General features: G+C 57.3%; 2 protein-coding genes across 2 annotated transcripts in view; one reads left to right on the forward strand and one right to left on the reverse strand.

Annotated features, from left to right (window-relative positions):
* Positions 1–19,170, reverse strand: part of CDH23 (cadherin related 23) — a gene marked incomplete at its 5' end in the record, with an annotated part of 358,117 nt that overhangs the window by 82,409 nt on the left and 256,538 nt on the right. The window contains 5 exons of the mRNA XM_080822934.1: positions 271–406; positions 5,066–5,214; positions 5,956–6,016; positions 14,672–14,820; positions 17,624–17,737. Of these exons, the coding sequence (XP_080679060.1) occupies positions 271–406; positions 5,066–5,214; positions 5,956–6,016; positions 14,672–14,820; positions 17,624–17,737 (609 nt within the window). The remainder of the gene's footprint in view (positions 1–270; positions 407–5,065; positions 5,215–5,955; positions 6,017–14,671; positions 14,821–17,623; positions 17,738–19,170) is intronic.
* LOC308355196 (uncharacterized protein C10orf105) lies at positions 11,191–11,562 on the forward strand (the record flags this gene model as incomplete). The annotated part of the gene is made up of 1 exon (XM_080823235.1): positions 11,191–11,562. One exon carries the CDS (start codon positions 11,191–11,193, stop codon positions 11,560–11,562), a length of 372 nt encoding a protein of 123 aa, XP_080679361.1.

A 19,170-nucleotide genomic window follows, 5' to 3' on the forward strand; every position in this document is an offset into this window, starting at 1 on the left:
GCCAAAGGCTAGCCAGGAGCTGCCAGCTCCTCCAGCGAGAAACCTAGACTTTCCAACCTCGAGGCCTCCCCTCTCTCCATCCAGAGGTTGGGATAGCTCCCTGACTCCAGTCCTTCTAGGCCTGGGCTTCTGGGGCAGATGCCTCCAGCACTGTCCCCAGAGCCCCTCCCCAGCTGAATGGGAGAGTCTGCGGCACCCTGAGGATGATGGGTCCCGCAGGAGCAGGAGGGACGAGCTGCAGAGAGTGACTCTGGGGAAAACCGGACTCACCGGTGTCTCGATCCGTGGCTCGGACGACGATGACTGACGTGCCGACCCCTGCGGTCTCTCGAAGCCCCAAGCGGCTGTACTGCTGCTGTGTGAACATGGGGGCCTCGTCGTTGACGTCCTCCACATACACGATCACCTGTCGCAGTCAGACCAGGAGCGGAAGGTCAAGGTGGGGTGGAGACTGGAGAAGCCCAGGGCTGGCCCTTCTAGGCCTGCATGTGCGGTCACTGCTCTGCTGAGCCAGTGGGGATCTCCCGATGGTCGGTCACTACGCACCCCCACCTGCACAGTACCAGGCACGGAGCTGGGGCTCGAACATCACTTTGATCTTCCTCCTGGCATTGTTCCTAACCCTGTGGGAACCTGTGACTGATTAGTGACTCTTCTGGACCATCGAGTTGCTCAGCTAGGCAACAATAATAGATCAGCCTTGTAAATCACGCTCTGGGCCACATCCAGGGTTGGCAGGAAGACGAAATGAGCCAGGCTTTGCAAAAGGGCTTAAAAGGCTAAAGTGACCCCATTTGAATGTCAAAGTCTATCTGGGAACATAGACACAAGAATGTTCATCATGATTGGAGCAGAGAACGTCCATACTCAGACGCCTCTAGATTATTAGGCACTGTCTCTGGGCTTCTCTCTACCAGTAGCCAGCGACCATGGCTCTTGGTAGCGGGGGTGGTGGTGGTGGGGGGGGAGTGGGGTGGGGGAGACACACTCGCCCCACCCCACCCCAGCTGTTGGAACACACACACCCAGAGAGCTGGAAGTGCCTGGGAATTATGTCCCCTGGGGCAGCCCTTACCCGAGACTGATGGGTGTGGACTCCACACTCTACTTCCTCAGCCCTGACTCGCTAGTGGCAGTGATTCTCTCCAGGGCTCCCCATGGGGCTGAGTCAAAGTTCCCTGCTGCCTTTCCTTCCCTGGTCTCCACGCCCCTTCCAGCTTTTCCTGGGGACACTTCCTGCTTATCATCTCCCTATCAACTCTTGTCCCAGGATTTGCTTCTCAGGAGCCTGGCCAAGATAGCGGCTCTATCTGAATGGTGGGATTAAGCTTCATTTCCATCACCACTTATTTGTGCTTTCTAATTGTTCTTTAAACAACACACAAGTCTTGCATAACAGAAGAAAAACGTCATGGAGAGAGATCTGGGTCACAGCAATTTTTGTTTTTGGCTACACTGCCTGCCCCTGCCCCTCACATACATACAGGAGCACAGGGAGGGTCTGGCCCAGGGACAAGGGTAGCAGGGGAGGGGAGGGTGTCTTAGAGTGTTGGTGCTTAAGGAGCCACAGGGAGGCTCAGGGCCCCTGTCTCTCCCAGATTGGGGGATGGAGGCTCAGGGAGGGGGAGGGACTTATCCAAGGCCTCATGGTCACTGAAGGGGCAGAAAAGAGAAGGGGGCCCTCCTGGTTCTCAGTCCGCCAACCCCTACTCCTCTTTGCACTGTGCTGAGGATGAGCTGGCCTTAGAACAGAAGACCCCCTCCTTCCAGCCTGACCAAACCAGGGTCAGCAGGAGCTTGCCAGCAGCGTGGAAGCAGCAAATAGAGCAAGGTCAAGAGGGTGCAACACAGATTTCACACATGCTCACCGGCGCTCATGGCGGGGGCCGCAGCACAATGGACAACACGAACATTGGGTTTCTGATTAATCACCGCCTTTGGGATCAGCCCTGGCTCCTCTCCTAGGCCTAGCTGGGAATTTGCTGGAGAAGTGAGGGGCCTTCTGTAGCGGAACGGGTGGCCTGACCAGTGGAGAATGTTAGCAGTGGTGGGAGGGGGTGTTACAGAGTTAGGGGGAGGGGAGGCATATAGGAGTAAAGGTTTCTCTATCTTCCTGGCTCTTGGGGTTCCTTGCAGCCCTGTTGCATCATCACATTTTCATGTCCAGACATCTAGAACCCACTATGCAAATTAAAGTGCCCACCCCAGAGCACAGCTGTTCACAAGCCGGAACTTTCTAAGTTTGGCTTCACCAAGAACTTGGCTGGGAATATCCTGGGTGGGGTGGGTGTGGGGGGAATTTGCATGGATGAATTTCGGGAACTCACTTGCTGTAAACAGAAACTAACCATCCATCTTTCAAAACCCTGAGCCTTCCCCTTCCTGAGTCTGCTTATCCAACTGGCCTTTACTCCAGGGATCGTGGGGCACAAACAGGGCCTGATCGGCCAGGACGATAAGGGGGGTGTGTGGCATGGAGCCTGGGTGTGGCCCATGCTCCATAGGGCTGACTCCACGCCACTGTCCTCTTGCCGGTTTCAGCCTTGTTTTTAGCAGCAGAGACAGGAGGCATAATGGTGTGTGGTTTACAAACCTGAGAGACACAGATGTACAGGAAATGCACAGATCTGCCAAGTTCTTAAAAGCGGGAGGGCTCAGCTACTGAGCTCCTGGGCCACTCTGGAGAAGCAGCCCCACTGTTGTGTAGTGCTGTGCCCTCCGGTGGAGTCAGGGCAGGAGATGTGAGTGCATGTAAGTGCATGCTTGCACGGTGCACGTGAGGCCCCCGTCTCTAGGAGGGCCTTTCACTCCATGCTCCTGGGTGCTCATCTGCACTGTCCCTGGTCTCGAAAGCAGGAACTGGAGAATGTGGTTGGTCCCCAGAAGCCATCTCTGTTGGGCAAATGAATCTAGGGCAAAGCAGGAGTCCCCATACTGTCTTCAGGGAAGTCTCCAGGTTTCATGGGGGCTCAGAGAGGTGGGGGCTCTGTCCAACAAAGGCTATCCTACCTCTGCCCTGGGTGCTTGCTCCTATAGTCCCACCTTAAAATGATTCGGGTGTTAAACAGCAGACTCCGGACTCTGAAGGGCCTGTATGTGAGGCCAGAGTGTAGGGACTGAGAGAACAGCCCTGCGTGGACTGCTGGGGTGTGAAGTGACCTCTACCCTTACTGCTATGCCACCCTAAACATGGTGGCCAATCCCTCTCTGCCTCAGTCTTCTCCTCTATACAATGGGTATGATAACAGTGCCTACCTCGTGGGGCTGTTATGAGGGTTAAATGAGTTCAAGGGCATAAAGCATATGGTTAGGTATCACTTGAGGATTTACTATTCCTCAGGGTTCGTGGGGAAAGGAACAAAGGAGGGTAGGCAAGCAGGTGTGCTTCTGGGTGTCCCATCCCCCCACTGATCGGCCCAGCCTGGCTTTGAGCCATTTTATGCTATATCCTGGCCCACTGTATACCATTTTGTTTCAAAAGATCTGTGGTTAGGGGCGCCTGGCTGGCTCAGTGGGTGGAGCATGGGGCTCTTGTCCTTGGGGTTGTGAGTTCAAGCGCCACGGTGGGGGGAGAGATTACTTAAAAATAAAATATTTTTTAAAAAAAGTTTGCAGTCACAATGTCAAGGCTGACAGGAGCAGCTCTGGAGAGAGGTGCCCACCTGCTCCTGGGAGGGTGCAGAGCAAGGGGGCCACAGGGAGGGCTGTGATTAGGACGCTTCAAGTCCAGGTAGCCAACCCAAGCTACGCTGACGTCAGTCCCCCTATGGCCTGAAGCGGGCCCCACAAAGAGCGCCCTCTGACGTGCATGCCCTCATCAGCGTGTGCATGAGCAATTCACAGCCCTTCAGGGGAATGGGACTATGTGGGGTTGCTCCGGTGCACATTCAGGTAACTGAGTGTGACACCCCCACCCCCCCCGCCACCAGTGCCTCGGCATCATCCGGAGCGGCCCCAAGGTGGAAACTTGACCCCAGGGTTCAGACCCCCTCAGCCATTCCCACCCGGGGAAGAGTTCACTCGGAGGGCTAGCTGTAAGGACCCAGACTGCTTTTTCCATCTCCCCCTGGGGCAAAGCTGAGGGGGCACCCCCAGCAGGAGATGGGCCGAGGCTGAGTCACCCACTCCCCAGCACCCCCGGCATGATGGTGACCCTGGCAGGCTGCTGTTCATTGTTTCCAGCCTGGGGAAAGAGTGTGGTGGAGATGGGGCTGATAAGCAGCTCAGTTTGCTCCACTCAGTCCTGGGGAAAAGTCCCTGCTCGCTCCCCACCCCGGCTTTTCCCATCTTCTTCCTACTCTTCACCTCTGGGGTCTGACTCATTTTCCACCTGGTTCCGGGGCAGGGGCTGGGAGTTGCTGAGTGTGCAGTGGGGGGAGGGTGGGGTGACCTCGAGGGGTCATCTCATTTCCCTCAGCCATGCCCCTGCCACTGGGCACAAGAGTGCCTCAACCAGCCCAGCCAGGAGGAGGATCTGTGTGTCTGTTTCTGCCCCTTCAGGAAGGTGAGGGTTTAATTTGATTTCAGCCACATGGGGCAGAGGCTCGCGGTGTGTGAGGGTGGGCAGGAAAGGACACATTTGACAGGGCAGCTGGGGGTGGTAAGTGGAATACTTGGGGGACACTTTCAATGGAGAGCGCTCTGAACCTGGAGTTGGAGGACGGGGCTCAAGTCCTGGTTCTATCACCCGGGACCCCTCCGCATCTCAGCTCCCTCACGTGTAAGATCAAGTTGGCAATGTCTCTAATCTCCAAGGTCATATTTGCAAGATTTCCTTCTGAGTTGTGCGGGCAGGGGGGTTAGTAATGTGAGGATACCTCCTTCGTCTCTTAGGAGAGACATCAGTATCACTGACCTCCTTCCACACTTGGAGAAACTGAGTCTCAGAGCAAAATGACACTTCCGGGATCCCAGGCCGGGCTTCGGCATCCCCTCCCGCAACTGTAGCCCTGGGTCATTCAGCACCTAAATCCTTGGTGGCCTGCCTCCACCGGGCCCCAGCTGGTGGCCCTCTCTGGGCCAGTTGTGGTCTCGGCCCACCACACCCCGCCTCCCGGCATCTTACCCTGACGGAGCTCCGCATGGGGCCCAGGTCGTGGTTGTAAGCCTCCACTATCAGCACGTGGGATGAGTTGCGCTCTCGGTCCAGGGGCCGGGGCCCTCGCATCAGGAGCCCATTGCTGATGTGGATCCGGAAGTTGTTGCCATGGTTACCTGTGTGGAGGGACAGAGGAGATGCATGGGCTCCAACCTGGAGCAAGACATGGGATGCTCGTGGCATAGTGTTTGGGGAACACTATGGGAAGTTTGGGAAGTGGGGGACCCTGACCCCCAGAATGCTGACCCTGCCCAGAGGTCTTGGGAGCCTGGCCGAGGCCCACGATGGCAAGAAGTCATCTGCCTCACACTACCATGGCCTGGCAGGATTTGAGGGAGAGGGCGGGAGCCTGCCTTGTACCCTCCTTATGGGAAGGCTGGGGGTCCCTTGACATTCCCATACTCAAACGTGTCAGTGGATTCAATATTTCAGAAGGATCTGGGGCACTACAAAAAGAGGAACTAAAACCAAATTCTTTGTGGGTGGTTGAACTGACGGTTTTGTGTACATCTTTGGGCTAGTCCAATACCCATTGTGTCATCTTGGGGTATCGGGTCTCCGATTTTCCTTTGGGGACCTGCCCCCCTCTACTCTCAGTCCAGACGCTTTGTGTGAGGGTGCTCTCACTCTGATTTCCAGAGTGGGCAGAATCAGCAGATTTTAGTCTCTGGCCCATAGTAATTAGTTCAGGGATGGTCCCGTGCTATATGTTGGGCCAATGACCATCTCCAGGGGGCTTGCTGCTGGGGGCTGCCCTATCCCAAGGCCCCCTCGGTCAGGGTGATATCCCTTGGCTTCGCTTCCTGGACTCCTGGCAGCCCAGAGAAGCTCTGCCATCCTAAGGGCTGCCCACTTACCTTGAAGGATGCGGTACCACACACGCCCAAACTCGCCCTCATCCGAGTCTGTGGCTTTCAGCTGAGGGAGAAAGAGACACGTGGTCACTCCTAGAATTCCACCCCACAGGAAGGGAAGATCATGTGTGAAGCCCCTCTCCTGCCCTACATACCAACCCCAGCCCATCTGGGCCAACCCATGGTTTCCCACAGAAGCTGGGATTATGAGAGAGAAGGACACGTCTGTCTGCCTCCTTGCCCCATGAAGACACCTGTTGATGGCTCTCTGCTGCCTTGTATGGCAGGGGACCTGCCAGCTCGGATCTTTGATCCTGCAACAAGGGTCTTGGGGAGAATGGGCGAGAAGGTGGATAATGGATGGCACAGTAGCTCTCCAGATCTAGACGTCACGAGATCAGCCCATAGGAACCCGCTTCCCTCATTCAGCCTTTTGAGATCCCAGGAGCCTTGTCCCAGTGGGGTGGGGGTGGGGGCAGGAGGCTGGATTGTGGGGCTGCTTCTTGCCCACACTTTCTAGATCTGAAGCCATTCCCGCCATACTGAGTCCTAGCTGGGCACTGTGTCCTGTGACAGCCACTTTGTAGAAACCCAGAAATCCCACCTCCTACCAGGTGGCTCCATCTTCAAGCACCTATACATTTGCTCCCGTCTAGTTTCAGACCCTACCCCGCCCCCCTCGGCTGGCAGTGCCTCAGGCTCATACGTGGTCTCTGGTGGAACCCGGGGGCATGCTGTTCTCACTGAGAGACACTGCGTGGTGTTTATCCCTTTTCACACGGAGTCCAGACTCGAGGCTGCTGGCAGAGTCACGGCCGGCCCTGAGGCGAGTCCTGTCCGACCAAGAACTGAACACCTACTCTTTCGTGAAGTGAGAAGAGAGATTGCTCCCCTGGAAGGCGAGGCAGGAAGAGGCTTGACTCCGTGTGGCTGGGAGGACCCGGGTCCTCGGAACGTAGTCTTGGTTGGTGATGAATTACTTTGTGATACCCTGGACCTCTCCCTTCTTCCAGGTCTGCCCTCCTCTCTCCACCTCTCCCTGCAACCCTGTGGTGCGCACTGGGGCCGCCATGTTCTTATGGACCATGGCCAGTGGTGACTAGTCTGGGAGAAGGTACCTGATCCAGACTGGGTCCATCTCATCCTTCGCTGGGACTTTGGACCTTGGGCCCAGAAAAAAAGCAAGTCCGTCTTCCTACTGGTAAGAACTGAGAGGATGTGAGCTCCCCTTCCATCACTCCCTCCTCACCAGCTCTGCCCCAGCCACACCATCTCCTTATTGTATCTTGAATGCCAAGTGTGTGCTGTTTCCTCCACCGGCCAGCCCTCCCTCCAGATACTTGTGTGCTCGCTCTCTCACATCCTCGAGGTTTCTGCTCAAATATCATCTTCTCATTTGGCCTTCCCTGAGCAACATATGTAGAACTACATTCCCCAGTCCAATACCTAGGCTGTCCGCACCCCCGTCAGCTGCTGACCTACTGCATCCATGCTTAGTTTCTACATTCCCAGAGAGGAGGGGCCCTTGTCCACTGTTACCTCCCCTGGGGGGACACTCTGGCTTCCGGGAAGAAAGAAGCCTGGGGGGGGCATGCGTGTATGTGTGTGTGTTGTGGGGGTGGAGCTTGTGGGGAGGGCTGGAGAGCCACCACCTGAAGGGGCTCCAAGGGCCCTTCTGCTACCAAGGGCTACCTTCTGCCCCAAGAGCTCTTGGACCTTTGAAAACGTCTCTGACCCCTCACTTCTGTAGCCAGACACCTTCAAAGGGCAGGTAGTTTTCTGGGAAGCTGAGGGGTAAGCCTGGACGGTGAGGGGCCCAGGGACGCAGGAGGGGAGGAGGAGCATGGGAGCTGTCGGGGCCTATCCCTCTGCTGCTGGGCTGTAGCCCCTCTCCCCTCTCCCTGGTAACCCGGAGGCTGGAGGCCGGCAGGCACTGAATAGCAAGCTGCTGGCTGCCGACCATACCATTCAGACACCCAGTGGGGGAAGGTGAGAGACGCTGTGAGGCCGTGAGCCCCTCCCCGTAGCTCCCCAGTGCCTCTACCCCGGCTGGCCCCTGCGAGGGCTCCAAGGAGACCGGCTGGAGTGAGGCCCTGGGAGGGCTTGGGAGCAACCAGCTCCTCTGCAGGGCTCCCCTCTCCCTCTGCCTGGCCCAGTTGCCATCCCTACCCTCTTGGCTGTCCCCTCCCCCAAGGCAGGGCCCAAACTCTTCCAGACAAAGCCAGGGCTAGCTGGAGAGTGAGTGAAGACAGCCCACTCTGCCCAGCCTGGCTGACTGAGGGGCACAGGGCACCGCAGAGTCCAGGGCAGGCAAGGGTCACAGTTGGCACCTGCTGCTCCTTGGCTCTCCTGTGGACAGTTAAGACGACCTTTCGACCCAGCTTGGAACGGCTGAGCGCTGGCTCTGAGGTCAGTGCTCGGGGACTGCAGGAAAAGGCTTGGTGAAGAAAGTGAGGCCAGGCGCTTGCTGGGGTACTCTGGGGAGGATATGAGGGTGCGCTCAGACCTGGGGAATCCCTCTGCTTTTGTAGAAAGTGGAAACAGGGCCCAGGGCAGGATAGTGACTAGCCCAAGGCCACATAGCAAGATGTGTTCTGAGGTTAGTCCCTATGCTGCAGCCGGCACTGCTCTACAGAGTTCTGAGGGAAGAAAGAAGGTTCTAGAATGAACTTGCAGTGATATGTCCAGAGCATGGCCTGCCAGTGTGCCTTTGGCTTGTGAGCAGGGGGAAGCTTTAACTGCCCTCAAGACTATTCCTAGCCTTGGTCTGGTGGAGGCCTCTTTTCCCTGCAAGCAGCTGGCCCTTGGTGGATCAGAAGGCCTGTAAAGGGGCTGGCAGCTGGTTTTGCCACGGGTTCCAAGGAGGGTGGCTTGATATTTTCAAGCACTTTAGAATCTCTTGCTTCTAAGAAAACTACTAAAATATTAATTACAGCCTCATTTATCTTTTTGTTCAAGTGCTTCCCCGGGGAAGCCTGGACCAGCTTTGCTAGCCCAACAGGATCTCCCGATCCATGTAGGGGCCTTACAGTCATATCAGGACTAATGGGATTGAGACCTCCCCCACTTCTGATTGCCCTTTTCTCCCCCCCAGCCAAATACTGCCCCGGGCGGCTGGAAAGCGGGTCAGTTTTCTCCCTGTGGGAGATGGTGTGGGCACATCCCATTCCTTCTCCACGCTCATATGCAAGGGCGGGCCAAACCCCACATAGCTGCCCAGCCAGAGTGCTTTCCAGGCCCGATGCCTGAAAGGCAGAGGCCATGGGCAGCTAGACGGGCATCAAAATTTCCAGCTTGGAGTTGGGAGGGGTCATGTTCTGTCCGGAAAGGCTGGAAGGAGTGATGGCAGGGAATGGGTGGGAGGTGGGGGTGGGGGTGCCCTGATTGCCCTCGGGTGGCTGGGCGCGGGGCAAGGCTGTAGGCGGGAAGGAGGCTGAGCGCAGGGAGCCGGGAGTGAAGTCCTGTCGTTGCTGGTGAGTGCCTGGGGTGGGGATGGGGGATCCAGAGGGTGGGGGCTGGGTGTCCCTTCTCTGCTTCCTACTGCCTGCGGACATGCACACCTCAGCCCACCTACAGAGCCTTGGTGTGACTCCGCTGAGCGCCATGCTAGAAACTCAACTGTAAGTTTATTCTAGGCTGCGAGCTGGAGGAGGAGGAAGGCAACTTGCCATCCCTCATCTTTTTTTATTAAGACCCTCTTGGGGACTTTTCTGTCTTGTGTTTGTAGAAATCAAAGATCACCCATGCTGGCCTATGAGCTGGAGGTAGCCTGTGTGTTTTGTGTGGCCTGTTCTAGTGTTTCAAATATTTGAAAATTCATTTTAAATTTTGGTGGGGGGGGTTCAAGTTTGTTTACTTTGTAGCATACCCCCCTCCCCCACCAGTCTCTGGCTTTAACCAAATTTGAAACAGTTGTCAACACTTAAACGTCAGGAACATTTGCCTGAAAAAATCCGGGCAATTTCTGGCTTCTCTTGGGAAACAGGAAGGGCCAACCAACCACACTGGGCCGGCATTCCATCAGCCTGGCCGAGGCACCCCCACCTCCCTGAGGGCCCTCTCTGCGTAGACCTGCCACCTGCCCTCTGTGGCCACATGTTACCTACTGGCCAGGCCCTGTAAGTATTTTCATCTGCAACTCCAGATATATTTAACCAGAAGCTCAGCCTAGTTTTCCATCTCCAAAGATCCTCTGGTGAGCTCCCTTTAGTGGGCTGGTCATGAATGAGAGCAGGTAACGGGTGTCTGGGTGGGGAGGGGTGTATTTTGAGCCCCACCTTGTCAACCCTGTGGCTCTCTTTGTCAATTATTTCTCACCTATTCTAGAAGTGGCTCGTGATCCCAGAGGACTGGGAGCCACAGGGCCAGGAGTCAGGGAACCTGCGTCTGCCCTTTGCTCAGCCATGGCTCACAGTGTGGGTCTGGGCTTGGCCTTCCCTCCTTGGGGTCTCAGATTCCTTACTTGTCACGGGAGCAGGCTGGGCTGCATTGGGAAGCACCAACAGGAATGCCCATGGGAACGGGCGGATGGAATATGGTGTGTAGTGGGCCTGTCGGGGAGTACGGTGATCTGGGGGCCAGACACCTGTCTGAAGGGGACAACTGCTGCTCGGCCTTGCTACTGGGTGCCAGGCACCAACCGGCCCTGTGTTGCCACTGTTGAAATTCCGGGATTTCCAGAGAAGCCAGATATCCAGACACTTATGTGAAATCTCTTGGGTTTTGGTCTGTGACTTTTAAAATATTCACCATTAGTTGAAATTTATAAAAACACTAGACCCAAGGACCCACTGAAACATACCTGTGGGCCCCCAGTTGGCAGCCCCGGTGTTAGATGATTGTCAGGGTCCTTGCCAGCTGCAGCACCCCTATAACTGATGACTCGTTCCGGGTCAGGGAACAACCTACTGATGGAGCTGGCTGGATGTCCCCAGGTTTTTAGGTACAAGGATTGATTTTACAATGCCAAGAGGCACTACCCTCCTGTCTCCTCTGGGAGGGCAGGGGATATAGCAGAAAGAGGACCTGAGTTCGGGCCCAGCTTCATCACTTCCTGCTGTGTGACCTGAGACTTGTCAGCCTCTCTGGTCCTCCTTGTTCTAACCTGTAATATGGCCACGATGCCGTCTGCAGCTAGGTTAGCAGTCCCCAGCCCCCATCAATGTTCCCTTCCCTTGCCAGCCCCTGGGCCCAGCTGATTTGCCTCTGAGCTCCTGTCCCCTTCCTGTTGCAGGAGCCATGAGCACACAGGGTCCCAGCCCCCTGGCCTTCCTCACAGCTCCTGTCACTCCGGGCAGCAGCACAGAGGCAGCAGACCCCCTCCCCATGCTCATCGCCCTCGCCTGCATCTTCCTCCTGCTGGCCAGCTGTTTGCTATTCATGACCCTCTGCAAACCGGCAGCGCTGGACCCGATGCAGCGCCGGGCTCGGGAGTGCATGCCCCACCACCCTGGGAGCCCCAGTGAGCCCCAGCTCCGGCTCTGGAAGCGCCTGGGCTCTCTGCGCCGCTCCCTGCACAGCTTCCGCAGGGGCAGGCCTGCTCCCCGACGCCCCCTGCCGGGCTGCGATGACAGCCGGGACTGTGACTGCGCTGAATCCACCAAAATGTGACGGGGTGGCCCTGCCCTCCAGGACCCACCCAGGACCCACCCTCGGACCCTCCTGTCTTGGACAGAGCCTGGAATCAGGGGCTGCAGAGGATGTGGGACACACGTTCAGCCCCAGTGGTCCCCTGTGTCCCTGGGCCCATGGCCTTTCCCAGAGACAGCCGTAGGAGGAATACAGGCTTCTCTGCAGACCCTCCAGCTACTGCCTGCTGAAAGACCGCTAGGCCGACTGGGAGGCCAGAGGGTACAGCCTGCAGCCCCTGGTACCTTCCCCTCTGGCTCCCAGACACCAACAGAAGTCCTGCTCACCCTCCAGGTGCCAAAGCCAAGTGTGGATTCCAGTGGGAGTTGCTAAATGGCCAAGGGTTCCCTCCGGTCAAGCAAAATACTCAGCCCACATGGGGGGGCAAGGTACTGTTTTTCTCTCTGTGCCAACTCAGTGCCCGAGGCAAGACGAAAGCCAGGGGTTTCTCTCCTTGGAATTCCTGGGCCCTACCAGCATTCACTGGAAATCCCCGGGAGCTGCCAGCACCCCTGTGGTGGGTGAGATCCCCGGTGCCTGCTGGGAGGAGAGCAGGCAGGAGGCTCTCAACAATACCCAGCTGGTCGCCATCTTGGCAGCCATCTTGGTGGCCCCACCCACCTTGAAGGTGCTGACGTTACCATGGACCAGGAAGGGGCTGAGAATGGGTTAAGGAGCTCCTTGAGAGGCCAGGACCCGTGCTATCAGAGTGTTGGGTGGCAATGCCAGAAGCTAGAAGTGATGCCAGCCGGGCTCTGAGGACACGTCATAGCACTCCTGCCTCACCCGGGGGCAGAGGCATCCTCGCTTTGGGGTAGGAGGGTCCAGACCTCTCCAGGACAGCACCTCAGGTCTGGAGCACACTAGGTCTGCTCTCTTTGAGTTTTTGGCAATTGGGTCATTGATTGGCTACCTGTCAAAGCAAAATCACTCTGGAGTGGACGTCTCAGCATTCCAAACCCCCAAATTCTCCCCACGGGGCCGTGCCTGGACACTCTGACTCCCAGATTTGGAGAATGGACAGAGGGGTCCTGAGTTGCCTACCTCCTGCTCCAGAGAGTCAGCTGGCCAGGGCCACCTGGTGCCCCACCATGGGCTGCCCCAGCTCCCGCCTGCTGTGTGTGACTCACGGCACAGCCAGCCAGGTCTTCTCCAAGACTGAGCTCCAGTTTTGCCCCTTGCTCCCAGTGGTTCCAGCTCTAGAACCATCCCTGGTTTCCATCTGCTGGCTAGAGAAAGCCAGAGCTCCCTAGTCTGACGTTCAGTGCCTTCTGGGAGCTGGCTCTGAACTATCTTTCCAACCTCACCTTGACCCAAGACTCCAGACGATCTGAACAATCTGCCCTCCTCAGGCTGTGGCTTATGCTGCACAAGGTACCCCCTCTGGGAGGCCATTTTTGCTCTCCAGCCGAAAGCCACCTCCTGCCTGGAACCCTTCCCATCTCTCAGAGGGACAGCAGGGATCGCTTCTACTCAACAGTGTGGGCGACCCAGGTCTATGTCTCCTCCTTCCTAGGTCCTGGGAGTTTGCAGAGAGCGGGACCACCTCCAACCTCTCACATCACCAGCTCCAGGCACAGAAGTATGAACAATGTCTCTATTTCCTGAGTGAAGGGTGGCCCAGCTGGGTGTGTCCCCACCCCCAAAGCTTAAGGAGTCTTGAGGGGGGGGATCTTTGTCCCTCACATGCCCCTAAACAGAAGCTCCGTCTCCAAGCATGCTGGTGAGGCTCACTGTACCTTCACAAAGAGTGAGGCCGCCTCTGCCAGAAACTTCCAGGGCCTTGAAGAAGTCACTAATGCCTGATTTCTCCCTTAGAAACCGGGAGAATGGGGGCTGCCCTGTCTCACTCCTGGGCTCTAGGATTTCAGGCTGTGTCGTGTTGTGTAAATAGAAACGAATTCTTCAGGGTTAGAAAGCGGGGCAGGCCTCATTCCACGGGCGTTGTTACCCTCTCCCCTTCCAGCTTGTTACCCTCATCCTGGTTCCCTTCCCAGAGCCACCCTGACACACCCCAGGATGAACTGGGCCTAGAGTCACTGGCCCAGCACTAGGTGCTCTCTTCCTGGAGGCCGGGGGTGGGCTGGGGGCTGGGGCAAGGCTTCCCGGAGCGCCTGAAGGAAACTGAAAAGCAGGGGACGGACAGGGGGGCCCTCACAGCACTGGCCACACACCCCGGCATGTCCCCACTTTGGTCCTGGGAGACTGTCGGTGAATGGGGCAGGTGTGAGGCTAGAGGAGCAGCTGAGCCCCAGAGGAAGAGAACCTCCCGGTTCCTCCTTCTGGAACAGGCCTCCAGCCTCTGGCAAATCCCTGGAGCTTCCTGGATTCTCTGGGCCTCTGGAAGTCAGCACCCCGCTCCCAGCCCATTTCCTGCCAGGCCCCTGGCCCTGACGCAGCGAGCTGGACACACTTCCAGCCCCTCCCGATGCTGGGAGCCTGCCCTTGCGGACAGGCCCAGATTTGCTGTGTTTGGCTCAGCCTCCGCCTCCACAGCTGGTGAAGAGGGTGATTCAGGCCTGCCCCCTGCCCCCAGCAACGGAGGCCTCCAGGGCAAGCTGGGCGAGGGCACCCGAGCCCCATTTTCTGATCCTCCCCTTTCTCCCTCAGAGCCTCAGAGCTGTTACTCTAGCTCCCTGGGCAAAGGAGCTCTTTCTTCTTGTGCTTGTTTACTTCCCGAGAGGGGAGCTTTGGCCAAGGGCCCCATGAAAGCCTCTCTGTTCTGGGCCTAGCTGGGCCCTGGCTGTTTCCCCTCACCTCCTTGCTGGGAAAATGTGACTGACAGCTCCATCCCCTTGCTTTTCTGAAAGGCCCTCTGGGTGGCATGGGGGAAGAGGAGGGGGTTGGGGGGAAAGGAGGGAGGCAAGGCCTTCCTTCTGTTTTGGGGGGAGCCAGGGTACTGTCATAGGCCACAGAAACTAAAAGTCTGGTCTCCCCGAGAGGGAGGAGGGTGCCTGGCTACTTCCAGGGCAGCCGCTGGACCCTCCCATTTCCATCCCTTCACGTGGCAGGGCCACAATGCCACGAGCATGTGTGCAGCCCTGCGTGCCCCCAGCCCATCAGCTGCCCCCAGGGGGTCATGGCCACCTGCCTGCACGATGCTATGTCCCTCAGGGATGTCCTCCGGGACGCTGGCCTCGTAGCTGCTCTGCAGAAAGATGGGCCGGTTGTCATTCACGTCCAGGATGGTGACGAACACAGTGGCCGTCCCTGTGCGCCGCTTACCTACGGGGCCATTGTCTGTGGAAGTAGAAGGCGGATGGGTTGTTAGCAGCTGCCTGACGGGCAAACTCCCTGGGCATGTGTCCCGTGCATCCCACCCGCTCTGGCCTTTGTAAGGGGCAGTTCTTTCCTTTTTTAAATAAGAGGATAAGACTAATGATGCCTAACCTCTCCCAGGCGCTATTCTAGCTCATTCCATCCCTGCGAGAAGCATGGGAAGTAGACGCTGTTATTATCAGCCCCATTTTACAGAGGAGGGAACTGAGGCATAAAGGGGTTCCATGGCGGCCCCTAGAAAAGAGACCCACATCAGGTCCCGGGCCACTTGTGAGTGCAAACTCATCAGGAAAAACTGTCTTTGAAGATGAAAGTAAGTTAAGAATCTGGAGCTGACATATCCCAGACTGGCTGGCTGGGCCACAGACCCAGTGACGAGGGTCCTCAAGGGAAAGAAGGCAGAGGGAGCTTTGATTTGGAGACAAGGTCACGTTAAATCAGAGGCATGGATTGGTTTTTGCAGCCTCGAGCCCAGGAGGACTTAGAGCCACCAGTAGCTGGAGGAGTCAAGGAAGGGTCCCCCCCTAGAGCCTTGAGAGGGGGATGCAACCCTGCCGACACCTTGATTTTGAGCCTCTGGCCTCCAGAGCCATGAGGAAATAGATCCCTACTCTTCTAAGCTACCCAGTTTGTGGTAATTTGTTAGAGCAGCCCAAGGAGACAGGCACAGGTGAGGGGATCACAGGCCAACGGCTCTCGGGGGGCCAGGTGGGCAAGACCTGCGGGGGCACACACAGGAGGGCCCGCCCCGACGGGCAGCTCGGCTCTCTTCCAGTCCACCGTGGACAGGCCGTGGGTGGACCCAGTGACACGAGGTCTTCTGATTTCTCCAGAGAAACTGAACATCTGGGCGTCTGCATAAAATCTCCTGATTTTTAAATGTTCCCGACTAGCTGTCATTCTGTATGGAACGAGAGGTGGGTTAAACATGCCTACAGAGGATTGGGTCTCTGGGCCCCGGGCACTCAGGTTTCTGATTTCTAAGCCTTAGGTCCAGGGGTTCTGCCCCTTCGGTTCCCTGCGGGACCCTCCTAGGGCTGGGGACATGGCTCAGGGGCGGCTGTCAGGTTGTCCTCCCTGGAGCGAGGAGTGTGTGCCCTGTGCTCCATGTCCGGGCAAGGATGGTCACCCCAGGGAGGGGGACATGTAGCTGGCTCTGGCTGAGGATGAGGGGTAACTCCATCCTTCCCAGGCCAACTGACCACATGCTGGGGCACAGGTGCCTCTCCTGAGTTAGGCGATGTTGCCCTCCTAAGCTCCTCTCCAAGCCCAGCCTCCCACTGCCCTGGAGGTCCTATTTACTTCGCAGGCTGGGGACAGCATGAGCTGGCAGGCCCCATCAGAGGTCTGATCCCGAGCCTTCTCTTCCTGCCAGACAGTGCCTGATACAGCAGGAATGCAGGGTCTCCTGGCAGGGGCGAGGAGAGCAAGGCAGAGGGTGGATGCTTCTGGGTATGGGGTGGCCTGGGGAGGGGCTGCTGGCTGGAAAGGGGGAGCCACAGAAAGCTCATTCCTTCTCACTTGCAGCTTACTGCAGATGTCCAGCTGGGTGCTCCTACGAGGGGGGGGATACAGGCCTCATCACATGCTTCTTCCCATCCAGAGCCCTTATGGGCTCCCTACTGCCTGGAGACCAGAGACCAAATTGCTGGCCCAATGTTTGGGCCTCTACAAGCCTGAGTGTGGCCTTCTTCCCTGTGTACATCACACCATGAGCCAGCTACTGCCACACATGCGCACGCACGCAGCTCTTTCCCATAGCTAGGTCTCTGCCTGGGCTGGTTCCTCTGCCTGGAAGGCTCTCCCTGCTTCTCGACATACTGAAACCCAACATGGCCTTCGAGGTGGGGACAGGCAGGTGTCTGTCTGGCTGTACTAACCTGCTCTTGAAGGCAAACTTGGCTCCTGAAGTTTCCTCTGAGAACACTACCTTCCTGACTCTGAGGCCTGGGCGTCGGAGCAGGCCTGACCATGCCCCGGCTCCAGGGATGGTCTGGGAATTCAGGTCTAACTAGCACATCTCTCCTCCCTTGACCATGGTGAGGGCTTCAGGGACAGGCACGGGGGCAGATGAACTAATTCATCAGAGCTCCTCTGGGGCTCAGCTGGGAAGACCAGCAAAGGGACAAGGGCTGTCTCCCTGCTGTTGCACTTGACCCTGGAAAGATTCAGGCCAGGGATGCAGCAACCACGGGCCACTCGGTCAGCCAGGGGATGAGGACAACACACGGGAGGCCGAGCTAGCCACTGCAGAGAGACTGAGGCCTCATGGCCCCACTTGGGCCCCAAATCCAGTGGTACCTGAAGCTCCATTGTCCTATGGACTGGTTTTGTGAGCCCAAATTGCTTCATTTCATTTTTAAAAACTCGCAACCCAGACTCCTAACTAATCCAAAGACACTCCCAGGTGTCACTCTAAGGAGACTTCCTCGATCACACCCTTCCCCTAACACCTCCCTTCGTGCCTGATACTCTGGGCTCCTCCCTTCCCCCTTTCTGCCTCGCTTGGCCTGGGGTTGCCGTGATCTGTCTACACCCCACCATCTGAATGGCCTGCATGTAGCGCTGTGGGCTAAGCCTCCTGCCCACCCCAGGGCTCAGGGATACCCTGGACGTCTGGCTGCCCTTTCTCCACGGATGTCAGTGCACAGTCTCGGGCTCCAGGTCTGGCTTCTGGGGTCAGGCGCGGCAGGCCCTAGATGGGCACCCCACTAGACTGCCCAGACTCGTGCTTGTGTGGTGTGCAGGTAGGGCTGGGGCGTACCGATGGCCTCTAGGACAAGTGTGTATGCAGCTGTGGTCTCCCGGTCCAAGCTTACTACGGTTCTCACAATGGCATCACGGTAGCCAACGCTGAACTTCCCATCCACGTTTCCACCTGTGGGCCAAAGACAATGAAGCCTCTGTGAGGAGCCAGGCCTCCTGCCAGGGAAAGGGTGGTGGCACCCAGCTCTACTCCTGGGCCAGGATATGCCAGGGGTAGTCGGGGAGGAAAAGGCCATGCTTCGTATTCAGCCCTGCCGGAGGACAGGTTCTGCTGGGGCCGGGGCCGGGAGGGGGGAGCCTCTGATGAGGGTGTGTCCTGCATGGGCTCAGGTGGGGGTGCCAAATGCCTGAAATCACAAGGGTTGAACATTCATTGAGCACCTCCTGCATACCAGGCAGGGCGTGGACTCTTTTGTTTCATCTGTACTATCACAGCCCACTTCACAGGGAGGGAAATCAGTCCATTAGCGAGGTTATGTGTGTTGCCCTGGGTTACAGTCACCAACTTGGCATTCTGATTCCTGAGCCTGTGTCCTTCACCGTTCTGCCAACTGCCAATCGGATAGGAGTGTCTGAGCAGTTAACCTGGGTTGAGGCTTTTTTACAGGTGGCCAGGACTTTGGGGGCAGCTAAGATTTTTCCAGGTCCCTTATCTTGGACTCTCTGAGTGGGGATTCCTGGAGGCTCCACGGAGCAAAGAGTAGGGGCAGGTGGCCGGGGTGGGAAGTGGGAGGGTCTCCTCTCCAAAGTGGACAGAAAAGGACTCCATCTGAACAGCATGAAGACCCCTCCCCAGCCGGCTGGCAGGCAATGTGCTGTTCTGGGCAGCAGAGGGTGCTGTGGCACTGGGTTTGGGCCAGCTTGGCCCAGGACCCCCACACAGCTCCTTGCGGAATAAGCAAATTAAAATCTGGGAGTCCCAGCTGAGAGGGCTCTCCGCAGGTCAGCAGGAACTGGCCACTTTAGGGCACTGGGGAAGCATCCTGGGAGCTGCCAGGTGCTCCCTTTTCCTTACATGGTTTGCCCTTGGGTGAAAGGCCTGGACCCCTTGTGGATGGTCTGAAGCACCATCCACATGGAACAAAATCTGGCTCCTAGGGGCGGCGGAGAGGCACAAGTAGTGCTGGGTGCTGAACCGTGGCTGGTCCACATAGTGGGGGCTTGATAACAAAGCCTTTCTTGGAGCAGTGTTGAGGACTGGATGGTGAGGAGGTGGCCTGAGAGTGCTGGGCCTCTTTAGGGAGGGGAAGGAGGGAAAGATCTGGAAAGGAGAGGCTGAGGGCTGCTGAAAGAAATGATCAGCTGTGAAGCTGGGATCCCTTGCTCTAGGGGCAGAGGAGTCCAGGAGACTGGTTTGTGCACTGAATGTAGGTAACGTGGCTGCAGGCAGGCCATGGACAGAGAGAAGACTGAGCCAGTGATATGGCCGAGGGACAGCTAAGGAAAGTCAAAGAACGCCCCCCCCCCCAGCATCCCAGCACCTCTCAGGCATGTCAGGGACTGCAGCCTGCTGGGCAACTGTTCTAATCCAGGCATGACTAACAC

The sequence above is a fragment of the Martes martes genome (assembly GCF_963455335.1).
Source record: "Martes martes genome assembly, chromosome: 14".
NCBI classification, from domain to species: domain Eukaryota; kingdom Metazoa; phylum Chordata; class Mammalia; order Carnivora; family Mustelidae; genus Martes; species Martes martes.